Source organism: Symphalangus syndactylus, chromosome 3, assembly GCF_028878055.3.
Source record: "Symphalangus syndactylus isolate Jambi chromosome 3, NHGRI_mSymSyn1-v2.1_pri, whole genome shotgun sequence".
In the NCBI taxonomy this organism is placed as follows: Eukaryota; Metazoa; Chordata; class Mammalia; order Primates; family Hylobatidae; genus Symphalangus; species Symphalangus syndactylus.
This window is the reverse complement of record NC_072425.2, coordinates 17,170,900-17,194,465: the sequence shown is the minus strand read 5'-3', so window position 1 is coordinate 17,194,465 and position 23,566 is coordinate 17,170,900. Positions and strand designations below refer to the sequence as shown.

Here is a 23,566-nt window from a genome sequence, read left to right as displayed (position 1 = left end):
CGCCTAGGCCTCCCAAAGTGCTGGGATTACAGGCTTGAGCTACCGCGCCCAGCCACCCCTCCTATTCTTTTAAGTTCCAGAGGCAGCTGGTGCTGCCAGTTCCTGAAACTTTTGAGGATTCTGCTGTGTACATTTGGTTGGTTTTCGCTGCTCCCTACTGCCAGATTAGGATTCCGCTTTCGTGGGCCTACTAAGTCAGTTACAACGCATCTGTTGTAGAAAATAAGGCGACAGACTCAGAATGTAAAAACACAACCCTATCATTTGTAATAACTGCATTCCAGGAAGGAAGGAGGGGAGTAGCCACCAGAGACTGGGGACCACCACGCCCGAGTTTCTTTCTTTTTTGAGATGGAGTTTCCCTCTTGTTGCCCATGCTGGAGTGCAATGGTGCAATCTTGGCTCACTGCAACCTCCGCCTCCCGGATTCAAGCGATTCTCCTGCCTCAGCCTCATGAGTAGCTGGGATTACAGGCATGAGCCACCATGCATGGCTAATTTTTGTATTTTTAGTAGAGACGGGGTTTCTCCATGTTGGTCAGGCTAGTCTTGAACTCTCGACCTCAGGTGATCTGCCTGCCTCGGCCTCCCAAGGTGCTGGGATTACAGGCATGAGCCACTGCGCTCAGCCTTGAGTTTCTTAACACAGCAGAGCCTCTGGCTCTTTTGGCCATTTGTTTTTCTTTCTCACTGAGAGGAAATAGAGTCTCCTAAGAGAAAGAGTTTTGGAACACCACAAATCCAGGAATTTAATACTGAACTAGCCCTCAGCTCACTTTGAAGCGGGAAATCAGGTGAGGCCTTCTGACTGGATATACCCTCCCGGACCCAGGAGACATCCTCACCCTCGCGGACCCCGGGAGGCATCCTCACCGGAGCAATCTTTGGTATAGAACCTATAACTAAATTACACAGTGTGGAGAGACAAGCTTCAGTCATTTCTCCACCACCCACTCAGTCCCTGGCGGAAGGCTGGCAGCACAGACCTTCATCCCAACGCGCAAGACGGGAATATTCAAATCGTGCCTTAGGGGCACAGGGAAGAGAGTCAGAGACTGCCCCGCCTGTGATTTTGATACAAGTAGATAGATGATCTGAGAGAACAGCCTCTGGTCTAAATGATTTCAGTGGAAAAGAAGAAGAAAGATCCATCTGGAAACTTTGTAAACGTTTTATGAGGAGAAAAGACAAGTGTAGCATATAGGTAAAGAAGACCAGCACAGAGAAAACCATTTATCATTCTAACATAAAATGATCAACCAAGAGCTCAAATGTGATGTAATGTGAGATAACAGAATGAGGTGGAAAATGGGCTAGCAGGGGAATTCAAAAACAGCAAATCATGCCATTGCAAAATGAATAAACCAATTTTACACTGTAAGAAGCAGAATCTTCACTATAAAATATGGAAATTGCTTGAGAAATCGCGCAGCCTGCATATTCATGAGCATTAGTGCTCCCCGTGTTTCTTTTGGATTTTTCGCGTCTTCTCTTCCTGGAGCTCCACCTCCTTCCTGTGCTTGATCTTTGGCCCCAACCCCAAAAGGATGTTTTCTTTTCCTGGTATCTTACTGTAGCCAGTTCCACAGGTTGGGGAAAGGAAGCCCTCTTAACACTGGCCCTTTGTGTGTGTGGATGGGTGGGTGGGGCATTTCCTGCCTTCTGGAAGCTTCCCTGGGGCTTTTGTCTTACATGGGTTTGACATCTATAGCATGGCTGAATTGAGGGTTCCAGAGGGAGCAAGAGCTTATGGCCTTGTCATGTTGCGTGGGACTAAACATTTCCTAATATCTCAGATCTGTAGACCTGAAGGAGGCTAAATCTTAGAGCAGAACAGATTGGGCTGGTCAGAATCTTGGACTTGAAAATAAGACAGAGCTGAACTTTGGTGACATGCACCTGTAGTCCCAGCTACTCAGGAGACTGAAGCAGGAGGATTGCTTGAGCCCAGGAATTTGAGGCCAGCCTGGGCAACATGATGAGACTCATTTCAAAAAAGAAAAGAATAAGATGACTGTCACCACCATTGTCATGGATAAATCATGTGATCTCTCCTGGATTCGGTTTCTTTATAAGTTAGACTGCATCAGAATTTCTCAGTCTTGGCACTATTGACATTTTGGGCCAGATGAGCTTGTGCCTTGTGGGAAGTTTAGCAGCATTCCTGACCTCTACTTATAGATTCCCATAGCATCCCCTAGTCGTGACAATAAAAAAGGTATCCAGACAATGCTGACCTTCCCCTTGTGGGGGGCACTCCCTGTTGAGAACCACTGGACTAGGTGATCTCTTTTTTTTTTTTTTTTGAGATGGAGTTCTGCTCTTGTTGCCCAGGCAAGCTGGAGTGCAATGGCATGACCTCAGCTCACTGCAACCTCCACCCCCCTGGTTCAAGCGATTCTTCTGCTTCAGCCTCCTGAGCAGCTGGGATTACAGGCACCCACCACCATGCCCGGCTAATTTTTTGTATTTTTAGTAGAGACAGGGTTTCGCCATGTTGGCCAGGCTGGTCTCGAACTCCTGACCTCAGGTGATCCACCCACCTCGGACTCCCAAAGTGCTGCGATTACAGGCATGAGCCACTGCGCCCGGCCCCACTGGACTAGGTGATCTTATGTCTCCTGTTTGCTGCTGGGTTTCTGGGATTGTATGAAACACTCCATTCTTCCTCTCTCTTTAGTTTTAGACTCATCTTTAAGTCCTTAGGGAAACTCCCATTCAAGCCAAGAGATGTGATTTGGAGCCATTAAATGCTGCATCTACCAATTTAAGATGCTAGCCACATCTTGGGTTCCTGCCAAGATCAAGATACATATTCTGGGTTTCTGCAGTTGAAGGAGGAATTCCTGCAGCCATCGTAGAGTCTGTAGTAGGAGCACAAGCTTTTTTCAGAGACACAGATGCGGCCGGGCGGGTGGCTCATGCCTGTAATCCCAGTACTTTGGGAGGCCGAGGCGGGTGGATCACCTGAGGTCAGGAGTTTGAGACCAGCATGACCAATATGGTGAAACCCCGTCTATACTAAAGATACAAAAATTAGGCGGGCATGGTGGCAGGCGCCTGTAATCCCAGTTACTTGGGAGGCTGAGACAGGAGAATTGCTTGAACCTGGGAGGCAGAGGTTACAGTGAGCCAAGATGGTGCCGCTGCACTCCAGCCTGGGCGACAGAGCGAGACTCCGTCTCAAAACAAACAAACAAACAAATAAAAAAACAGACACAGATGCAGGTTGACAGGCCAAGTGGGCATTAACAGATGAGGTCTGCTGTTGTTGGTAATGTATAAGAGCAATGTCTTTTCTTTCTTTTGTGTTTCTTTTTTTTTCCTGGTCAACTGTAGTCATGTATCTTTTTTTTTTTCTTTTTGAGATGAAGTCTCACTCTGTTGCCCAGGCTAGAGTGCAATGGCATGATCTCGGCTCACTGCAACCTCCGCCTCCTGGGTTAAAGTGATTCTCCTGTTTCAGCCTCCCGAGTAGCTAGGGCTACAGGCGTGCACCACCACACCCAGCTAATTTTTTGTATTTTTAGTAGAGATGGGGTTTCACCATGTTGGCCAGGCTGTTCTTGAACTCCTGACCTCAAGTGATCCGCCCGCCTCGGCCTCCCAAAGTGCTGGGATTACAGACGTGAGCCACTGTGCCTGGCCCAGGCTTCCCAAATAACTGAATGCTGGTATCACTGTGGTGTATAAAAATGGTCCTCATTTTCCAGTCCTTTCTTTTAAAGATGTCCTTATGTAGCAGAGCTTTATGTGGTGAGAGTAGTGTTTGCTCCCCTGGAAAGTTACTATTTCACAATTTTTGTCTTTCTTTGGTCTTTTTGGTTCATAATATCAACATAACTCAGTAATGTTGATGACAATAAGCTGTTGATTTTAAGAAGATATGAATTATTGGGTTTCCAGTTTTGATTGATTTTTCCATTTGTGTGTATTTTGTAACTTCACAGCTCCTTTTATCCAAGGAACGTTGTTTCAGGCAACATAAGGAAGAAATAATTTCCCTTTAGAACTGAGGGGAGGTGACTGCTGCCTCTAACATATACCTAGGAACTCCTATTTTTCATCTCGACTAGCCCCGGTTTGAGATTTCTTTTTTTTGGAGATGGAGTTTCGCTCTTGTTGCCCAGGCTAGAGTGCAGTGGTGTGATCTCGCCTCACTGCAACCTCCGCCTCCCGAGTTCAAGCGATTCTCCTGCCTCAGCCTCCCAAGTAGCTGGGATTACAGGCATGAGCTACCATGCCCGGCTAATTTTGTATTTTTTTAGTAGAAACGGAGTTTTACCATGTTGGTCAGGCTGGTCTCAAACTCCTGACCTCAGGTGATCTACCCGCCTCGGCCTCCTAAAGTGCTGGGATTACAGGTGTGAGCCACTGTGCCTGGCTGAAATTATTTTTATTTATTTATTTATTTTTTGAGACAGAGTTTTACTCTCGTTACCCAGGCTGTAGTGCAATGGCATGATCTCGGCTCACTGCAACCTCCACCTCCTGGGTTCAAGTGATTCTCCTGCCTCAGCCTCCCGAGTAGGTGTGGGATTACAGGTACCCACCACCACGCTTGGGTAATTTTTTGTATTTTTAGTAGAAACGGGGTTTCTCCATGTTGGTCAGGCTGGTCTTGAACTCCCGACCTTAGGTGATCCACCCATCTCCGCCTCCCAGAGTGCTGGGATTACAGGCGTGAGCCACCGCTCCCAGCCGTGGCTGAGATTTTTTTTTACTAATCACTTTGAAGGTTCATGAGTCTTTGCTTAGAGATTTTCTGGCTCCTTCACTTTTTGGCTCCAAACCTTATAAAACAGGGATATAAGATAAAAAATGAGAATCTCCCTTGAAAGAGAAAGTAAATAGTCATTTCTGTAACCCTACCCAGTATCTTTATGGACCTGAGGTTAGGATTTGGTTTCTCGGATACTAGGCATTTACCATCAGGCACTCTCTCGGATATTGGCAGTAACCCAGGTTTTGTATGTTACAGCGTTGGACATTTGAGTCTTATGCAATCTTTGGGTGTGCTCAGTAGGCTGATGTAATCAAATCATTGTTAACCCATCTCTACACGTTTTAAAGCTTGTTACAACTCCAAACAATTAGCCCTCACCCTTTTTTCTCACTACCCATTACCCAAAAATCAAACCTAAATAGGGATGTTCTCAGATTATAACCAGGCTAATTAGTTGTCATTCAACAGTTACAGGGAGTGATACCCAGTGTTTGCCCTGTGGCTGACAATTTGAGATCTCTATTTTGGTCTCTCCCACTTCCCACAAATACAGTTTAGATATAAAATTATGGCAAATTATTCTAGATAACTAATAGTTGATAGAGTTACTGTCTTCAAATTAAGGCACTATGGAACAGTTTTATATTAAGCATAACTGCATTTGTTTTGTTTTTGTTTTTAAAAATTTTTTCTAGAGACAGGGTCTTGCTTTGTTGCCCAGGCTGGTCTCTAACTCCTGGCTTCAAGTGATCCCACGTTGGCCTCCTAAAGTGTTGGGATTACAGCCATTGTGCCCAGCCAGTTTTTTGAGTTTGAATTTTAATTTTTTTGTCTAAAATTCTCTAATGATTTTAGAAACAGCTTTATTGGGATATATTCACATACCATACCATTCACCCATTTAAAGTGTATAATTCAATGGCTTTTAGTCTATTCATAGAAATGTATCCATCATCACAATCAATTTTAGAACACTTTCAGTTACCCCAGAAGGAAACTCCATATTCCTTATATGTAACCCCTAAACCCCCCATCTCTCCTGCTCTAGGCAACTACTAATCTCCTTTCAATTTGTATGGCTGTACCTGTTCTGGACATTGCATCTAAATGGCGTTATGCAATATGTGGTCCTTTATGACTGCCTTCCTTTTTTTTTTTTTTTGAGACGGAGTCTCGCTCTATCGCCCAGGCTGGAGTGCAGTGGTGCAATCTCGGCTCACTGCAAGCTCCGCCTCTCGGGTTCACGCCATTCTCCTACCTCAGCCTCCTGAGTAACTGGGACTACAGGCGCCCGCCACCATGCCTGGCTACTTTTTGTATTTTTAGTGGAAATGGGGTTTCACCATGTTAGCCAGGATGGTCTTGATGTCCTGACCTCATGATCCGCCCACCTTGGCCTCCCAAAGTGCTGGTATTACAGGCGTGAGCCACCGCACACTGTCATGACTGCCTTCATTTACTTAGTGTGTTTTAAAGGTTCTTTGGTCTTACAACATTTATTGTACTTCACTCCTTTTTAATGACTGAGTAATACTCCATTGTATGGATATACTGCACTTACCCATTCACCCGTCAGTGGGCGTTTGAGTTGTTTCCACTTTTTGCTTATTATGAATAATGCTGCTAGAAACATTCATGTACAAGTCTTTGTGTAGACATATGTTATTTATTTTTAAAATTTATTTATTATTATTTTTTGAGACAGGGTCTCACTGTACTGCCCAGGGTGGAGTGCAGTGGCACTATGTCAGCTCATTGCAACCTCTGCCCTCAAGGTTCAAGCAATTCTCTTGCCTCAGCCTCCCGAGTAGCTGGGATTACAGGTGCCTGCCACCATGCCTGGCTAATTTTTGTATTTTAAGTAGAGACAGGGTTTCACCATGTTGGCCAGGCCGATCTTGAACTCTTGATCTTAGGTGATCCGCCTGCCTCAGCCTCCCGAAGTGATGGGATTACAAGCATGAGCCACCACGCCCAGCCAACATATGTTTTAATGTCCTTAGGATATATACCTAGGAATAGAATTGCTGGATCTCTATGTTTGGTTATTTGAGGAACTGCCAGCCTGTTTTCCACATCAGCTGTACCATTTTACATTCTCACCAGCAGTGCATGACGGTCCAGTGCCTTTTTATCTTACTGCGCTTAAGATGTAATTCCTTCTTTCTCAGACTGGACTGTAAATTCTTTGAGGTAAATAAATTGATTTGTATGTTGTTTGTATCCTCTATTGGCTTCAAGTGGTTATGTGCATTTTATTGTGCAATTGCTAGATACTTTGTTTCTCTGAGCCTCAGTGTTTTACTTTGTAAAATGAGGGTGCTATAATTCTTGACCTCTGAGGGCTACTGGGAGCTTTAAATGAGATGATATATGTAAAACACATGAGGAACTACCTCCCATGTAGTCAACTTTCAATACGTTTCAGATATTGCTGTTATTATGGGCATTTTTTTTTGTTATTGAGATTAAATTAACGATTGAGTTTTTTCTTTATTTTGAGAAGGAGTCTTGCTTTGTTGCCCAGATTGGAGTGCAGTGGTGCAATCTTGGCTTGCTGCAACCTCCGCCTCCCAGGTTCAAGCAATTTTCCTGCCTCAGCCTCCCTAGTAGCTGGGATTACAGGCACCTGCCACCAAACCCAGCTAATTTTTGTATTTTTAGTAGAGACAGGGTTTCACCATGTTGGCCAAGATGGTCTCGAGCTCCTGGCCTCAAGTGACCTGCCCGCCTCAGTCTCCCAAAGTACTGGGATTACAGATATGAGCCACTGTGCCCGGCTGAGTTTTTTCTTTTTTTTCTTTTCTTTTTTTTTTTTTTTTTTTTTATTTGAGACGGAGTCTCACTCTGTCGTCTAGGCTGGAGTGCAGTGGCACGATCTTGGCTCACTGCAACCTCCACCTCCCAGGTTCAAGTGATTCTCCTGCCTCAGCCTCCCGAGTAGCTGGGACTACAGGCTCACACCACCATGCCTGGCTAATTTTTGTATTTTTAGTAGAGACAGGGTTTCACCATGCTGGCCAGGCTGGTCTCGAACTCCTGTCCTTGTGATCTGCCCGCCTCGGCCTCCCAAAGTGCTGGGATTGCAGGCATGAGCCACTGTGCCCGCCAAGTTTTTTCTTTAATAAGAGCTTTGAAAAATATTTTGGCTAAGGTTGTAATATCTCAATCAGACACTGGTTAAAAAATTAGCAATAGGGGAATTAATTATCAGATGGTAGACCTTCCAAGTCCCCAGCAAGTTCATTAAACTGTTAAATTTCCTTTGAGCACTGATCACTCTCCGAGGCGATGGTGTTTATTTCTCTGTGTTTATAGGCTGTCTCTCCCTTCCACACCAGAGTGTAGGCATTTTGTTTAGCTTGCTCATCATGGTCTTTCTGATGCCTAGAAGGATGTCTGCCACATAGCAGGTGTTCAATAAATATTGTGGAATAGATGAGAAAAAATGTATGCAGAGAAAAAATTAGAAGACAGGAGACATATTACAAACCCCATGGAGGAACAATAAATGACTAGATTCTTCTTTATTAGGAAGGTAAAAATATTATTTAAAATAGGTGATAATGGGGCCAGTGATAGCCAACAGGGTTAAGTACTGTTGTAAACACTGAGCTAAGTGCTGTACAGGCAGTCACTTATTTAATCCTCACGATACCCCTATGAGATATTTGCGGTCCTTCCCATTTTACAGATGGAGAAACTGTGACACACAGAGATTTAATAACTTGCCCAAAGGCACAGCTAATGAGTGGAGAGGCAGGGATTTGAACTTTAACCGTCTGGCTCCAAAACCCATTTGAATCCCTTTGCTTTACTCTGTCAAGGTGATCATAGCAATATGGCACAACAAAGGACAGCTGGGTTCAGTGTCAGAGTCTAGCCCATGCTAGCGCCAGAGAGACGACATGTGCAGTGGGAAGAACATGCGGACAGGGGTCCAGAGAATAGTTTCTGCTCATGCTAGAGTGACCAATTAGTGGCTTACCCACTCCAGATGGCTGTCTTCTGCAGGGAGTATCTCAATGCCCAAATTGGGACCTGGGACCTGGAACCTGGCCTTAGCTGATCTCTGAGGTTCTTTTCCAATATTAAAGTTTTCAAGCCCCAAAGAAGAATAGTTGAAAATTACTTCACCTCCCCAGGCCACAAGGTGACATAGATCAAAAAATTTTATTAGCCTCTTGTGTTAATGTTTATGTTTACAATAAAGTCCTCACTAATTTGACTGGAATAAATCAGCAAGTCTCCAAGTAGAGACTGTCTTATGAATACCTTTAAGGAGATTTGTGCAAATTATTGTATGTTCATATTATGGAATGCTATGTAGTTTAAAAGCATGTGGTAGGTCTGTGTGAAATGATACAAGAGAAAGTCTATAATATATTGAGTAGAAAATGTAATTGCAGAACAATGTGTATATGTGTAATATCCCAACCAAAGAGCTGTGTACATGTGCATACCTCCCCACACCTGGGTGTATGTGCCCAGGAAAGGATCTGTAAGGGCACACCCGAAACTGTTAGTGGCTGTTTTCCCTGCAAGAGTAGGGGGAGGGAGGGAAATTTCACCCTGTATTTATATAATCTATTGTTTGATTTTTTTTTTTTTACAAGAATGTGCTACTTTTATATTATTAAGAACTACATAGGCTGGGGGTGGTGGCTCACGCCTGTAATCCCAGCACTTTGGGAGGCTGAGGCGGGCAGATCACCTGAGGTCGGGAGTTCAAGACCAGCCTGACCAACATGGAGAAACCCCGTCTCTACTAAAAATACAAAATTAGCCGGGCATGGTGGCACATGCCTGTAATCCCAGGTACTCCGGATGCTGAGGCAGGAGAATCGCTTGAACCCGGGAGGCAGAGGTTGCAGAGAGCCAAGATCGTGCCATTGCACTCCAGCCTGGGCAACAAGAGTTGAAACTCCGTCTCAAAAAAAAAGAACTACATAAAGGCAAAAAGTTAAAGTGGTTTATAATTAGGTTACCAATAGTGTGTGTATGAATGATATTTCCAGGAAAGGAACCTTGAGAGTACTTGGAAGGCTTGTTCTCAAGTATTTGCACCATTTCCTGCAATCTGGTTGAACATTAACTTATTCCACCTGGCAAAATGCAGTTGTTTATCAAGGAGACCCTTCAGCCCCACACGAGACATTCAGAGAAACTTGGTTGCTGTCTTTGCTGTCAGGAAAGAGGAACAGACTACCTAGACGTGTTGCTTCAGAGCAGAATTTCCAGCAGTAGATTGAACCTTTGGAGGCCGAGTCTCAGCCCAGTGTAAACTGGTAAAGAGTGAGCCCTCTTCCTACAATCTGGTTATTGCTGCTGTAGAAAAAGTCCTCTTGATTTTTATATATTTATTTCTTATCTGCTGCCTTACTAAATGTTTTAATGTTGCTAACCATTTTGATTTCTGCAGATAGATATATATCAATATTACTAATATTGTAACTCATTTTATTTTCTTATCTGACTGAATTTTTGGATACATATTAAATAATAACAATTTTAAAATACAGACCTGCATGCCCTGTTGTGACTAAGATGCCTTTGACTTTCTATCGGCCTCTGCTTGTGCTTCAGCATTAACTCGCAGATAGCCAGGGGCCACTCTCTGCCCTCTCAGAAGGGGACGGGGGTCCTTATGTTCAACTTTATATTTTCTTTCTTTCTTTTTTTTTTTTTTTTTTAGTTTGAGACACGGTCTCACTCTTGCCCAGGCTGGAGTGGTACAGCAGCATCATCTTGGCTCACTGTAGTCTCTGCCTTTCAGGCTAAAAGGGATCCTCCCACCTCAGCCTCCTGAGTAGCTGGGACTACAAGCGCGAGCTACCACACCCAGCTAAGTTTTGTATTTTTTCTAGAGACGGGTTTTGCCATATTGACCAGGCCAAACTTTATATTTTCATTTAGGATTCGTATACGTTGGTGCTATAGTGCCATTATTCCAAAAATGTATTCATATGTTTACTGCAGGTCAGAGAAGTTTTGAAATTTTTGGTGAAATATCCATGTAGTTTGCTATCTGAATATCTTTATGATTATTTAAAAACTATTTTAAACATTTGTTTCCTTTTTTTTTTTTTTCTTGAGGCAGAGTCTCACTCTGTTGCCCAGGCTGGAGTGCAGTAGCGTGAACTTGGCTCACTACAAATTCCACCTCCCAGGTTCAAGCAATTCTCCTGCCTCAGCCTCCCAAGCAGCTGGGATTACAGGCACCCACCATCACGCCTAGCTAATTTTTGTATTTTTAGTAAAGACAGGGTTTCACCATGTTGGCCAGGCTGGTCTCAAACTTCTGACCTCAAGTGATCCACCCACCTTAGCCTCCCAAAGTGCTGGGATTACAGGCATGAGCCACTGTGCCCGGCCACATTTGTTTCCTTTTAAGAGGATTTTTACATTATGTTAAAAATCTTGATTGGTGGAAGTTATATTTCATAATTTTCTTCTTCCTCTGTATGAATAATATGCTTTTATAGTGATGTCACAAGAGGTGCCTTTTGCAGAGTGCCTCATACGTGTCACTGGACTAAGTAAGCATTTTATCTCATTAATCTTCACAACAGGCTATTAATTATAATTTTAATTTTGCAGATGAGAAAACTGAAACTTAAATGTTTTAAACTTGGCAAGGCATGGTAGCTCGGTAGCTCACGCCTGTAATCCCAGCACTTTGGGAGGCTGAGGCAGGTGGATCACCTGAGGTTAGGAGTTCGAAGGCAGCCTGGCCAACATGGTGAAACCCTGTCTCTACAAAAAACACAAAAATTAGTTGGGCATGGTAGCGTGTGCCTGTATTACCAGCTACTAGGGAGGCTGAGGCAGGAAAATCACTTGAACCCGGGATGTAGAGGTTGCAGTGAGTCAAGATTTCGCCATTGCACTCCAGCCTGGGCGATAGAAGGAGACTCCTTCTCAAAAAAAAAAAGTCCCAAGGTCACACGGCCAGCAAATGCCTGAACCTGGATGTCAGCTCTGGTCTAACTTTAGCACTTCCTTGGGCATTTTTGGGGGTGATTTCTGCTTGAGCAGCCAGCATTACCCCTTCAGACCCCTGGAGTTCAGTCAAGAGGATGCTTTTTAGAAGAACGTCTACTGTTGAGTCAGAATAACTCTGGAAATTCTCTGTACTCTGGATTGGTAAAAAGCGGCGGGGAGTTGTGGGCTGAGGTTGGACTCTCTTAGTTCCCTCAGCAGCATGAAGGCAACTTCTCCCAACCTGGGGAAAGTGGATCCTGGTGCCTCTGTCCTGGGCAGTGTGGTGATCTGGGGCTACCGTGTGGAATCTTGGAATCACCTGTGGTGTTGAGGACTTTGGTTGCACTTCTTCTAAGCTTCTGGCTCATCTAATATTAGTCACGCTACTTCAGGTGTTTGTATGTGCCCTGTGCTCAGGGCATCAGGCATCTGGCATATGTCACTGTGGAGGGCAGTTGTGAGTCCCTCCTGGACTGTGAGGGTGGGGCTTCATAGGGAGCTGCAAGCCTTGAGCAGTCCCTGTAGTGATCCCTGGAACCTGTGTTTTGGGACTCCAGTCGAAATATTGGGTGCATTTGAAGATGTCCCAGATCATCTTAGACCACTGGCCATTTATCTCAGGACGTGGCAGAGATTTGCCAAGGTTGGGAGTCACCCAGGACCTAGAGGATGTGGTTGAGAAGGAACCTGCTTTCTTACTCATTTGGCCATGAGGGAAGCAGAGTCTACCAGGGTCTTCAGTATTACAGAGGAATTGAAGCTGCCCCGGTCTTTTGAACACATCTCCGTAGACTAGATGGGTGGTGGAGCAGGCATTTGGATGTAGATACACATGGTTTGGTATGCGGAAGTAAGACCTCCTGGCTGGACCCACTTCAGAAGGCTTCATTGTTTCTCTCCACATGAAGAGGACTTAGGAAGGAGATGAAATGAGATTGCCAGGGATTGTGAGGAGGTAGCCCAAGCTACTTGATTCTTAATGCTAAACTGAGCTCTAATCCTTGTTTCCTTTTCGGTATTGGATTAGAAAAATGTAGGGCAGGATTAGAATTGGCTGTTAACAATACCCAGGACAAATATATGCCCTGAGAACTTTGGAAAGGAAATAACTTCCTAGGAATGGTGGCAGCTGCAGTGGTAATTTATATGTGTCTTTTAACACTTGTAGTACTTGGTTTTATTTTTTGATTATATCTCTGCCTTTCCCTATCAAAAGGCAACTTAAGCGTAATTTTTTTTCAGTGAATTTATATTAATTTTTAGTGGCAAGAAAATATATTCATCCTCAATAATATGATACATTCAAATAAAGAGTGAAATATACTGTTTTGTGCTATCATTGTGGCAAAGATTAAAATAAGTAAACCTCAAGATATCTTATCAGTTAGTATGTTAATTTGGAGAGCCACATAGTACTGGTGAGGGTGGGAGACATAATTTTGGAAAGTAATTCAGCAGAGTTTATCAGGAGCCCAGAACATTTAGATGTTTTACCAATTTATTCCATACTCAGAAAGCTACCCTAACAGAATAATTTGTGCTAAGAAAAGCCCTGGCCACAAAGATGGTCACTGACACATTATTTTGAGAGCATTTTTCTTATGCAGAAAGCTTGGGACAACATTGGAAGGCACAAATTGGCAAGTAAAGATTAATTGTAACTTTATTGCACAAAAATAAGCTTTGGTATGAGTTTTTCTAATTTTCCTATGCATATCTGCTTTAAAAATAGTTGTAGCATGCATTTTTTCACCCTTAGCCATATATTTTGAGCATTTTCTTCCTCGTTTGTGCTCATATATGAAAACTCTAACCTTAGTTGAAACCAGCCTTCCTTTCTTGCACCTGGACAGCCAAACATTATTGGGAAGAAACATTACTAAGCTGCCTGGTTTAACTTTAAATGCATAGTCATGACCGTCAAATTAGTCCTTAGTACTGTCTGTAAATGCTAAAACATTTCCATAGTAAATTGACTTTCCCAATCTCTGGGAAGATATGTGATACCTTCTTTCTTCAAAGCTTCCATATATAACACCCCTTCCCCACTCTTAGCCAATTACTTTATCTCCAATAAGGAAACCCCTCACCTCTGCCACCGTTTCTCCAAGCCCATCTGTGGCTTTCCTCTCCTTCACACAGGATGCCTCCTGTCTCAGGTCAAGCTTTCCTCTTGTATCTCTGCTCCAACTCCTTCCTCTTCCTCAGGGACCTCAGTCTTTCATTGCTCCATCCTCTCTCCTGCGTCGTCAGTCTCCCCTTCCCTTTTGACTTATTGCCAACCTCATTAAAAATGCTATAATCTTTCACATCTTTAAAAACAAACAAATCCTACCCTTGCATCCATGTCTTTGTCTACCCTGTTAGTTTTCATGCCTTTCCTCTGCTACCTTTTAAAGCAAAACTCCTTTTTTTTTTTGTCGCCCAGGCTGGAGTGCAGTGGCACGATCTCGGCTTACTGCAACCTCCACCTCCCAGGTTCAGGTGATTCTCCTGCCTCAGCTTCCTGAGTAGCTGGGATTACAGGCACGCGGCACCATGCCCAGCCAATTTTTGTTTTTTGTTTTTGTTTTTTGTTTTTTTGAGACAGAGTCTTGCTCTGTCACACAGGCTGGAGTGCAGTGGCGAGAATTGGCTTACTGCAACCTCTGCCTCCCGGGTTCAAGCGATTCTACTGCCTCAGCCTCCAGAGTAGCTGGGACTACAGGCCCGCCACCTAATTTTTGTATTTTTGGTAAAGACAGGGTTTCACAATGTTGGTCAGGTTGGTCTCGAACTCCTGACCTCGTGATCCACCCGCCTTGGCCTCCCTAAGTGCTGGGATTATAGGTGTGAGCCACCAGGCCTGGCCAAAGCAAATCTTCTTAAGAGTTGTTGTCTGTCTTATCTTCCTCCTCTCCCATTTTAGTCTGGCTTCATTCTTATTATTTCACTGAAACGCTTGTCAAGGTCCACAAAGACCATGTCCATCCATCTCACTGCTCCTGTCAGAGTCATTTTCTGCAGGCTTCCCTCCTGCCTCTATTTGATAAGTCCCCAGTGTTTCACTCCAGCTGAGGCTGTGCTTCCAAGCCCAAGAGCTAACTCTAGCTACCTATTCAGCGTCTTCCCTTGAATGTGTCTTAGCCATCTCAATCTTAAAACAACTAAAATAGAACTTCTGATGTTCTCCTACAGACCAGTTCTCCTTCCTCTGAAACTCTCTGAATGTCTCTACATCAATTTCTTGGCTTAAACCAAAAATCTGGGAGTTAGCTATGTTTCTTTTCTTTTCTGCCACATCCAGTGTATCAGCTAGCCCTGTTGGTTTTACCTCCACAGTGTATATCCAATCTGCCCACTTCTCACCATCTCCTCTGCCACTGTCATGCCTGGACTGTTGGAAAGGCCTCCTGACTCTACTCCCTGCTTCTGTTCTTGTCCCCTGCTTCTTGTCTCTCTGTAGCACATCAGATTACATCCTTACCTTCCATGGCTTTCCAATGCCTTTCAGATAAAATCATACTCCTTATCAAAGACCACGAGGCTCTGTATGATCTGGCCTCCAACCTCAGCGTATATCATCTTCAGTTCCCAGAAAAATGTCAATCTCATTTTCCTTTTTCCACAAGACTTTGTACTGTTCCTTCTCCTTTTCCTAGTTCTTGGCTGACTTCTTCCTTGTCGGGTCCAACTTGCTTAGAGTGGCCTTGCCTGACCCCCTATTTAAGTAGTCTGCCCACACCCTTTTTAAAAATCATAGCATCTTATTTATTTAATTTGGAGGACTTATGAGAAGATGCAATTGCTCTTTTCAGTTAGTGGCTCCCTCCTTCCCTAGAGTGGCAGCTCCACAGGAGCTGAGCAGCATAGTATCTTGTTCATTCCCAGGGCTTAGCACAATGGCTGGCAAGTAGTGGTTACTCAACAAATGCTTATTGAGTGAAAGCCTGAATGAATGAGTACATATTTTCCCATATTCTTATTTCCAATGGGTTCACAGTATTCCATTGTACAAATGTAACCTAATTAAGTTAACCACTGCCCTATTGTGGATATATTGGTTTCCAGTTTTTCACTACACTGAAACATGCAAAGTAATCTAAATGGCTATTGGGAATATTGTTGACCATGGACAGTTATTCAGGCCTTAAAATCCTAGGAAGCGTTTTTATTAAAATGGATGAAATAAGTACATTTAGTGAAAAAAGCATAATATAAAATTATATATCTACAGCATGATTTTTTTTTTTTTTTTGAGTCAGAGTCTCCCTCTGTCACCCAGGCTGGAGTACAGTGGTGTGATCTTGGGTTACTGCAACTTTGCCTCTTGCTCAAGCAGTCCCACTACCTCAGCCTCCTGAGTAGCTAGGACTACAGGTGTATGCCACCATGACTGGCTAATTTTTGTATTTTTTTGTAGAGATGGGGTTTCACCATGTTGTCCAACCTGGTCTCGGACTCCTGGGCTCAAGTGATTTGCCTGCCTTGGCCTCCCAAAATGCTGGGATTACAGGCATGAGCCACCACACGTGGCCAACATGATCTTAACTATGTAAAAGTGCATAGAAAAAGCTAGTATGAAATAAACTAAAATGTTAATTATGCATTTCAAATTGACATTATTACAGATAATTTTTCTTTTCTATTTTTTTTTTTTGAGACGAAGTCTCACTCTGTCATCCAGGCTTGAGTGCAGTGGCTAGATCTTGGCTCACTGCAACCTCTGCCTCCTGGGTACAAGCGATTCTCGTGCCTCAGCCTCCTGAGTATCTGGGATTACAGGTGCGCACCACCATATCTGGCTAATTTTTTTGTATTTTTATTTGAGTCTCACTCTGTCCTCCAGGCTGGAATGCAGTGGTGCGATCTCAGCTCACTGCAAGCTCCGCCTCCCGGGTTCATGCCATTCTCCTGCCTCAGCCTCCTGAGTAGCTGGGACTATAGGCACCCGCCACCATGCCCAGCTAATTTTCTGTATTTTTAGTAGAGACAGGGTTTCACCGTGTTAACCAGGATGGTCTCGATCTCCTGACCTCATGATCTGCCCGCCTTGGCCTCCCAAAGTGCTGGGATTACAGGCGTGAGCCACCTTGCCCGGCCGTTATCTTTTTTATTTTAAGACAGAATCTTGCTCTGTCACCAGGCTGGAGGCAGTGGCACGATCTTGGCTCATTGCAACCTCCGACTCCCTGGTTCAAGTGACTGTCCTGCCTCACCCTCCCAAGTAGCTGGGATTACAGGCATGCACCACCACGCCCAGCTAATCTTTGTATTTTTAGTAGAGACCGGGTTTCACCATGTTGGCCAGGATGGTCTCGATTTCCTGACCTTGTGATTCACCCACCTCGGCCTCCCAAAGTGCTGGGATTACAGGTGTGAGCCACCGCGCCTGGCCTGATTGTTTTTTAAGCACACGAGTAATACATGGAATTTTTTCTTTTCTTTTTTTTTTTTTTTTTTGAGATGGAGTCTGGCTCTGGGTCTGTTGCCCAGGCTGGAGTGCAGTGGTGTAATCTTGGCTCACTGCAACCTTCACCTCCCGGGTTCAAGCAATTCTCCTGCCTCAGCCTTCTGAGTAGATGGGATTACAGGTGCACACCACCATGCCCAACTAATTTTTGTATTTTTAGTAGAAATGAGGTTTCACCGTATTGATCAGGCTGGTCTCGAACTCCTGACTTTAGGTGATCCACCCGCCTTGGCCTCCCAAAGTGCTGGGATTACAGGTGTGAGCCACTGTGCCTGGCCAGAATTTTTCCTTTATACTTTTCTGTGTTTTCCAAGTTTACTGCTGTGTGTGTGTGTGTGTGTGTGTGTGTGTGCGATTACTGTGATTCAGTGATTACTGAAGATAGTCAAAAGCAGATTTAGGAACCATCCAGCCCTAGAGAATTGTCTAACTGTCTGAAGCATACTTACTGACAACAGCTCTTGCCCTTCAAGTAGCTCCAGGCGTGTGTTATTCAGGTTTACAGAGTAGCAAGAGTGGACTTTCCTATGGAGCCTTCACAGCTGGTCAGGTGTGTGTGTGTGTGTGTGTGTGTGTGTGTGTGTGTCTGTGGTGTTCTAGATAACGGGGCTCATTAAAATGGTGATTTGGGGATAAGAGTGCTCCGGAGATGTGCTCAGAGTTGGGAACATTTCACAACTGCTCCTCACATCTGTTTTTAGAGCTTGAGGAGGGCTCATGTGGCCTGAGGCATTGTCACAGCCTTTTACCCACTTAACTTTAGGCAGTGGTTCTCAAATCTGAGCCCTTTTGGGGGTTCATGAGGTCAAAACTATCTTCATACTAAGACCAAGATGTGGTTTGCCTTTTCATTCTCATTCTCTCACGGGGCATAGCAAAGTTCCCAGATGTTATACGTTTCAGGATATACTGGCTGCAGAAGCAGATGGGAGAAGCCAGAAGTAGACAAGAGAATGTCTATGAGGCCAGACATTAAGGAGGGTTGCAGAAATGTAAAACAATGCCAGCTGTCTCCCTAAAAATGTTTTATTATGACAAATATATTTATTTTTCATTAAAATGCAATTAATATAACAAGTTTATTATCTTAAATGAATTAATATTGTTAAAAATTTCTCAGTTTAGTTTCCAATACGATAATTAAGAGTGTAAAGAAGTTACAAGACCAAAAAGTTTGAAAACCACTGAATTAAGGAGACAGGAAGAGAACTTTTTTTTTTTTTTTTAATTTTTGAGATGGAGTCTTGCTTTGTCGCCCAGGCTGAAGTGCAATGGTGTGATCTCGGCTCACTGCAACCTCAACCTCCTGAGTAGCTGGGATTACAGGCATGCGTCACCATGCCTGGCTAATTTTTGTATTTTTAGTATAGATGTGGTTTCCCCATGTTGGCCAAGCTGGTCTCGAACTCCTGACCTCAGGTGATCTGCCCGCCTCAGCCTCCCAAAGTGCTATCTTGTTCATCACTGAATCCCTAGCACCAATTACAGGTGCGAGCCACTGTGCCCAGCTGAGAACTATTTTTATGGTGGGTTGATTATGGCTCAGTAAACCAGTTGGTGAATTGCATGATTCAGAAACACAAAGCCTAAGGTGGGAAATGACCTTATCTAACAGAGAGGTGTGTAAGTCTTTGATATTACATTAATTTCCTCTCTCTCTTTCTCTCTTTCTCCTTTTTTAGAGATTATGCATGACGTGATAAAGAAGGTCAAGAAGAAGGGGGAATGGAAGGTGAGTAGAAAGTACAGTTAATGGGCTTAAGGTGAGTTCACATGGAAAAATCAGAAGGGGTTGGAGTTGGAGGAAAGTTGTAGGCAGGAATGAGGGCTTTTGCTGTGTCTAGAGAGTACAGAATGCGTCTGGATTGGAGAAAGGTGATCTGCTCTGCCTCACATTTCATATGGTCTTGGTTAAGAAGTCTGTTTGTCATAAAGCTTATCTTAAAGACTACCTGGTCAGGCAGTTAGCAGTGGAACTCTTTTGTTCAAACAAAATATTACCTGGAACCCGTTAGATAAAGCAGAAGAGGTATAATTCTGCTGGCTCTGGGAGAGGAAGAAGAGGCCTTCTTGCCCCTTTGTGGTCATAAAGCATCTCCATGGAGTCCGTGTACAGTCTGGGCTCAAAGCCCTCATCTGGTCTATCCTCATTGAACTGTAACTACATAAGACAAAAATAGTAAGCTCGTTTAATCACGTAACATTGACAGTAGTGCTGGAAACTATAGTGTACTTGAAACAAGTATTTAAGCCAATCAAACTGAGAGTGGGCCGGGCTCCTGGAGTGGGTGGTACAGGAGTGGAAACTGCTGCCCCCTATGCATGAAGTCAGCATTTTAAGGACTACTTGGTTGTCTGAGGCTGAGAATTATACTGGCCAGAAGAGTGTGCAGTTTTACTTATTTTTTCTGCATGTTGCTGAAGAATTTATACCAACCTTTCTTGCCCTCAAGTTTTCCTGCAGTCAAAGCCCATGCAGTTTCAAGTGCATTGGGCCTAGGAACAACAGAGCTGATTAGTACAGGAGGATTTTGAAGTCTCACCCGGGGCCTTTGTTTTAACCAGCACATCTGTCCTCACCACCCAGAAGGGGAGGCTGTGCAGTGGGAACTCTTTAGCATACCTTTCTCACTTACCCTTCCCATCAGTTGAGGGGCTTGTAGACGTGTGAATTTTAAACTAATCTTGAGGAAGCTGCCTTGTATAATAAAAACTAATTGGCCCCTGTACTGCAGCAGAAAGCTTTCTCATCCACACTATCTGCCCTGATGTGTCTTCCTCCTGTTGCTCCCTTCTCAGTTTATAACATTATAAAAAGGGAGGATAAATAGCCTTGTTTTAACTGCCAGCTTCCTCTCCACTGTGGGCTGAATGAAGATAAGAAAGGTGAGCTGAAGAGTTACAGGTCTGAAGCTTTTAGGCCAGGACTGGAACATTCTTGTTCTTCCAGCCTAGACTAAGGTACACTATGTCCCAGCTGACATGTGTGTTAGTGGCACAGTTCTGATGATGCCTTTCATCAAGTCCCCACATGCCAGACCACATGTGCAGGCGCTAGTGTTCACTCTCCCCTTAAACACAAGTGCATGCCGTGAAAAAGTACTCACTAATATGATTATCTCTGAATGTTGGAGCTATAGATGATATTTTCCTTTATTTATTTATTATTTATTATTATTATTTTTTGAGATGGAGTCTTGCTGTTGCCCAGGCTGGAGTGCAATGGCGCAATCTCGGCTCACTGCAACCTCCGCTTCCTGGGTTCAAACATTCTCCTGCCTCAGCCTCTCAAGTAGCTGGGATTACAGGTGTGAGCCACCACACCTGGCTAATTTTTGTAGAGGTGGGGTTTCACCATGTTGGCCAGGCTGGTCTCGAACTCCTGACCTCAAGTGATCCACCCACCTCAGCCTCCCAAAGTGTTGGGATTACAGGCATGAGCCACCATGCCCGACTGATTGTTTTCCTTTTTTAAATGGGTATTTACTTTATCATGGGAAATAAAAACTATTTTTTTTTTTTTTTTTTTTTTGAGACAGAGTCTCGCTGTCGCCCAGGCTGGAGTGCAGTGACGCAATCTCAGCTCACTGCAGGCTCCGCCCCCCGGGGTTCACGCCATTCTCCTGCCTCAGCCTCCCGAGTAGCTGGGACTACAGGCACCCGCCACCTCGCCCGCTAATTTTTTGTATTTTTAGTAGAGACGTGGTTTCACTGTGTTAGCCAGGATGGTCTCGATCTCCTGACCTCGTGATCCGCCCGCCTCGGCCTCCCAAAGTGCTGGGATTACAGGCGTGAGCCACCACGCCCGGCCAGAACTATTTTTTTTTAAGTTTATAAAATTACATCAGTGAGAGGAAACTCTAACTCCTAGAAGGTTAGGTTAGAGTATGGGAGGTACAAGCGAGCGTGTATCCCCGTGGGCTTCTGGTCCATAGGAAATATGGTTTCTTCTGTATTCTGTACTTCCGGAGCTCCTTTTGGAGTCTGATGTGGTAAGCTGAGTGAGAATCACAGCAGATGCCATGCAGCCCATATGCTGTTCTCTTTCCTTGCAGGTGCTGGTGGTGGATCAGTTAAGCATGAGGATGCTGTCCTCCTGCTGCAAGATGACAGACATCATGACCGAGGGCATAACGAGTGAGCATGCTCTCTGCACTTGAGCAGTGCTGGAGCCTTCTCTCTGTGGCAGGCTTAGCTCTTTCCTATTCATTATTATCTCCTTCAATTTTAGATTCTTCCAGCAACCTGTGTGCTAGGACCGGAAGCTCCTGAGAGGCCCAAGGCTATCTTGTTCATCACTGAATCCCCAGCACCAAATCCAGGGCTAGATGCTCATTCAATGTCTGATAAAGGAATGCCAAAAGAAAGGTTAAATCAAGAAAGAAAAGGCAGCCCACCCAATAGAAAAAAGTTCTGAGCAGGCACTTAACAAAAGAAGAAATCCAAATGGCCAATGAGTCTATGAAAATTGTCCACTGTCATTAGTGGTCAGGGAAATGCAATTCAAACCAGAGTGAGATGCTGATATAGATTCAAAATATTACAATATTTAATCTCTGATAATGCCAAGTGACGGCGAGGAGGTAGAAAAATGGAAACTCCTACGTGATGGAATGTCTGCTGGTGTAGCCCCTTTGAAAACCACTTGGCAGTGTCTAGTAAAGTTGAAGGTATGCATGTCCTGTGAGCCAGCAAGTCTGTGGTCAGGTGTGTGTCCTAGACAACCTCAGGTATGTGGGCCCAGGATATATGTGCGGGAATACATGTGCAGTGTTGCTCATAGATTCCCCAAGTGGAAAACAACCAAAACGTCCATCAAGTGTAGAATGGTTGAATCAGTTGCGTGCAGTTACACAGCAGAATACTCTACAGGGATGAAAATGGGCGAGCCCTGAGCGCTCACAGTAACATGAATGCATCTGATAAACAACGGTGAGCAAAGACAGCAAGACACAGAAGACCACTGATAGTGAGCCTTCATTCCACAGAGTTCAGACTGCAGAGCTCAGCTGTGTTGTTTTAAAATGCAGATGCAGGGGGTAAAACCTCAAGAGAAGAGCTCACCATTCCAGGGAGGATAATGATTCTGTTTGCAGGGAAGAGAGGAAATCGTGTTGACAGGGGAATGTGAGCTGGAGCCAGGGCACTTTTGTGGTGCTGATTGGGTTTTGTTTCTTAACTGGGGTGGTGCTTATTTAGACATTTGCCTTATAGTTATTTGTATGTTTATGTTTTATTCACGCTTTGGAATGTGTGCTATAACTTTTGGTAAATAACAAGGAGCAGGATTGCTGGATCACATGGTACGTATGTTTAGTTTTTTAAGATACTGCCAAACCATTTTTCAAAGTGGCTGACCATTTTGCATTCCCAGCAGTAGTGAATGAGAGTTCCTGTTGCTCCACATCCTTACCAGCATTTGGAGTTGTCAGTGTTCTGAATTTTGAGCATTCTACTAGCTGTGTGGTGGTATGGTATTGTTTTAATTTGCATTTCCCTGATGACCTAGGATGTGGAGCATCTTTTCACCTGATTATTTGCCATCTGTATATTGTTTTTTGGTGCAGTGTCTGTAAGGTCTTAGGCCCATTTTTTAATTGGGTTATTTGTTTTCTTATTGTTGAATTTTAAGGGATATTTGTATATTTTGGATAACAGTTCTTTATCAGATGTGTCTTTTGGAAATATTTGCCCTCAGTCTGTGGCTTGTCTTTTCATTCTCTTGATGGCATCTTTCACAGAGCAGTACTTTTTAATTTTAATGAAGTCCAGCTTATCAATTCTTTTTTTCATGGATTGTCACTTTGGTGTCATATCTAAAAAGTCTTTGCCAAATCCAAGGTCACCTAGCTTTTCTTTTATGTAATCCTCTAGGAGTTTTATAATTTCGCATTTTACATTTAGGTCTCTGATCCATTTTGAGTTAACATTTCTAAAAGGTATAAGGTATGTGTCTGTATTCATTTTGATTGCACGTGGATGTGATTCCTTCATTTTTAAAAAACAGATCCAGTGTATCTATCAGCAGAAGCACAGTCCTGTAAGTGGCAAACACAGTTTTTTTGTTTGTTTGTTTGTTTGAGACAGAGTCTTGCTGTCTCCCAGGCTGGAGGGCAGTGGTGCAATCTCAGCTCACCACAACCTCTGCCTCCTGGGTTCAAGCGATTATCCTGCCTCAGCCTCCTAAGTAGCTGGGATTACAGGCACCTGCCACCACGGCTGGCTAATTTTTGTATTTTTAGTAGAGACAGGGTTTCACCATGTTGGCCAGGCTAGTCTCGAACTCCTGACCTCAAGTGATCCACCTGCCTTGGCCTCCCAAAGAGGTGGGATTACAGGAGCGAGCCACTGCACTTGGCACGCATACACAATTTTTTATGTGACTTTTATGTCATTTAGTGACC

The 23,566-nt window shown here is 44.0% G+C and overlaps 1 protein-coding gene across 3 annotated transcripts in view; it reads left to right on the top strand.

Moving 5' to 3' along the window:
* Positions 1–23,566, top strand: part of STXBP1 (syntaxin binding protein 1) — an 80,380-nt gene that overhangs the window by 20,648 nt on the left and 36,166 nt on the right. For all 3 annotated transcript variants that reach the window (XM_055270997.2, XM_055270998.2, XM_055270996.2), the window contains exons 2-3: positions 18,845–18,894; positions 21,218–21,299. In XM_055270997.2, coding sequence (XP_055126972.1) covers positions 18,845–18,894; positions 21,218–21,299 — 132 coding nt within the window. The remainder of the gene's footprint in view (positions 1–18,844; positions 18,895–21,217; positions 21,300–23,566) is intronic.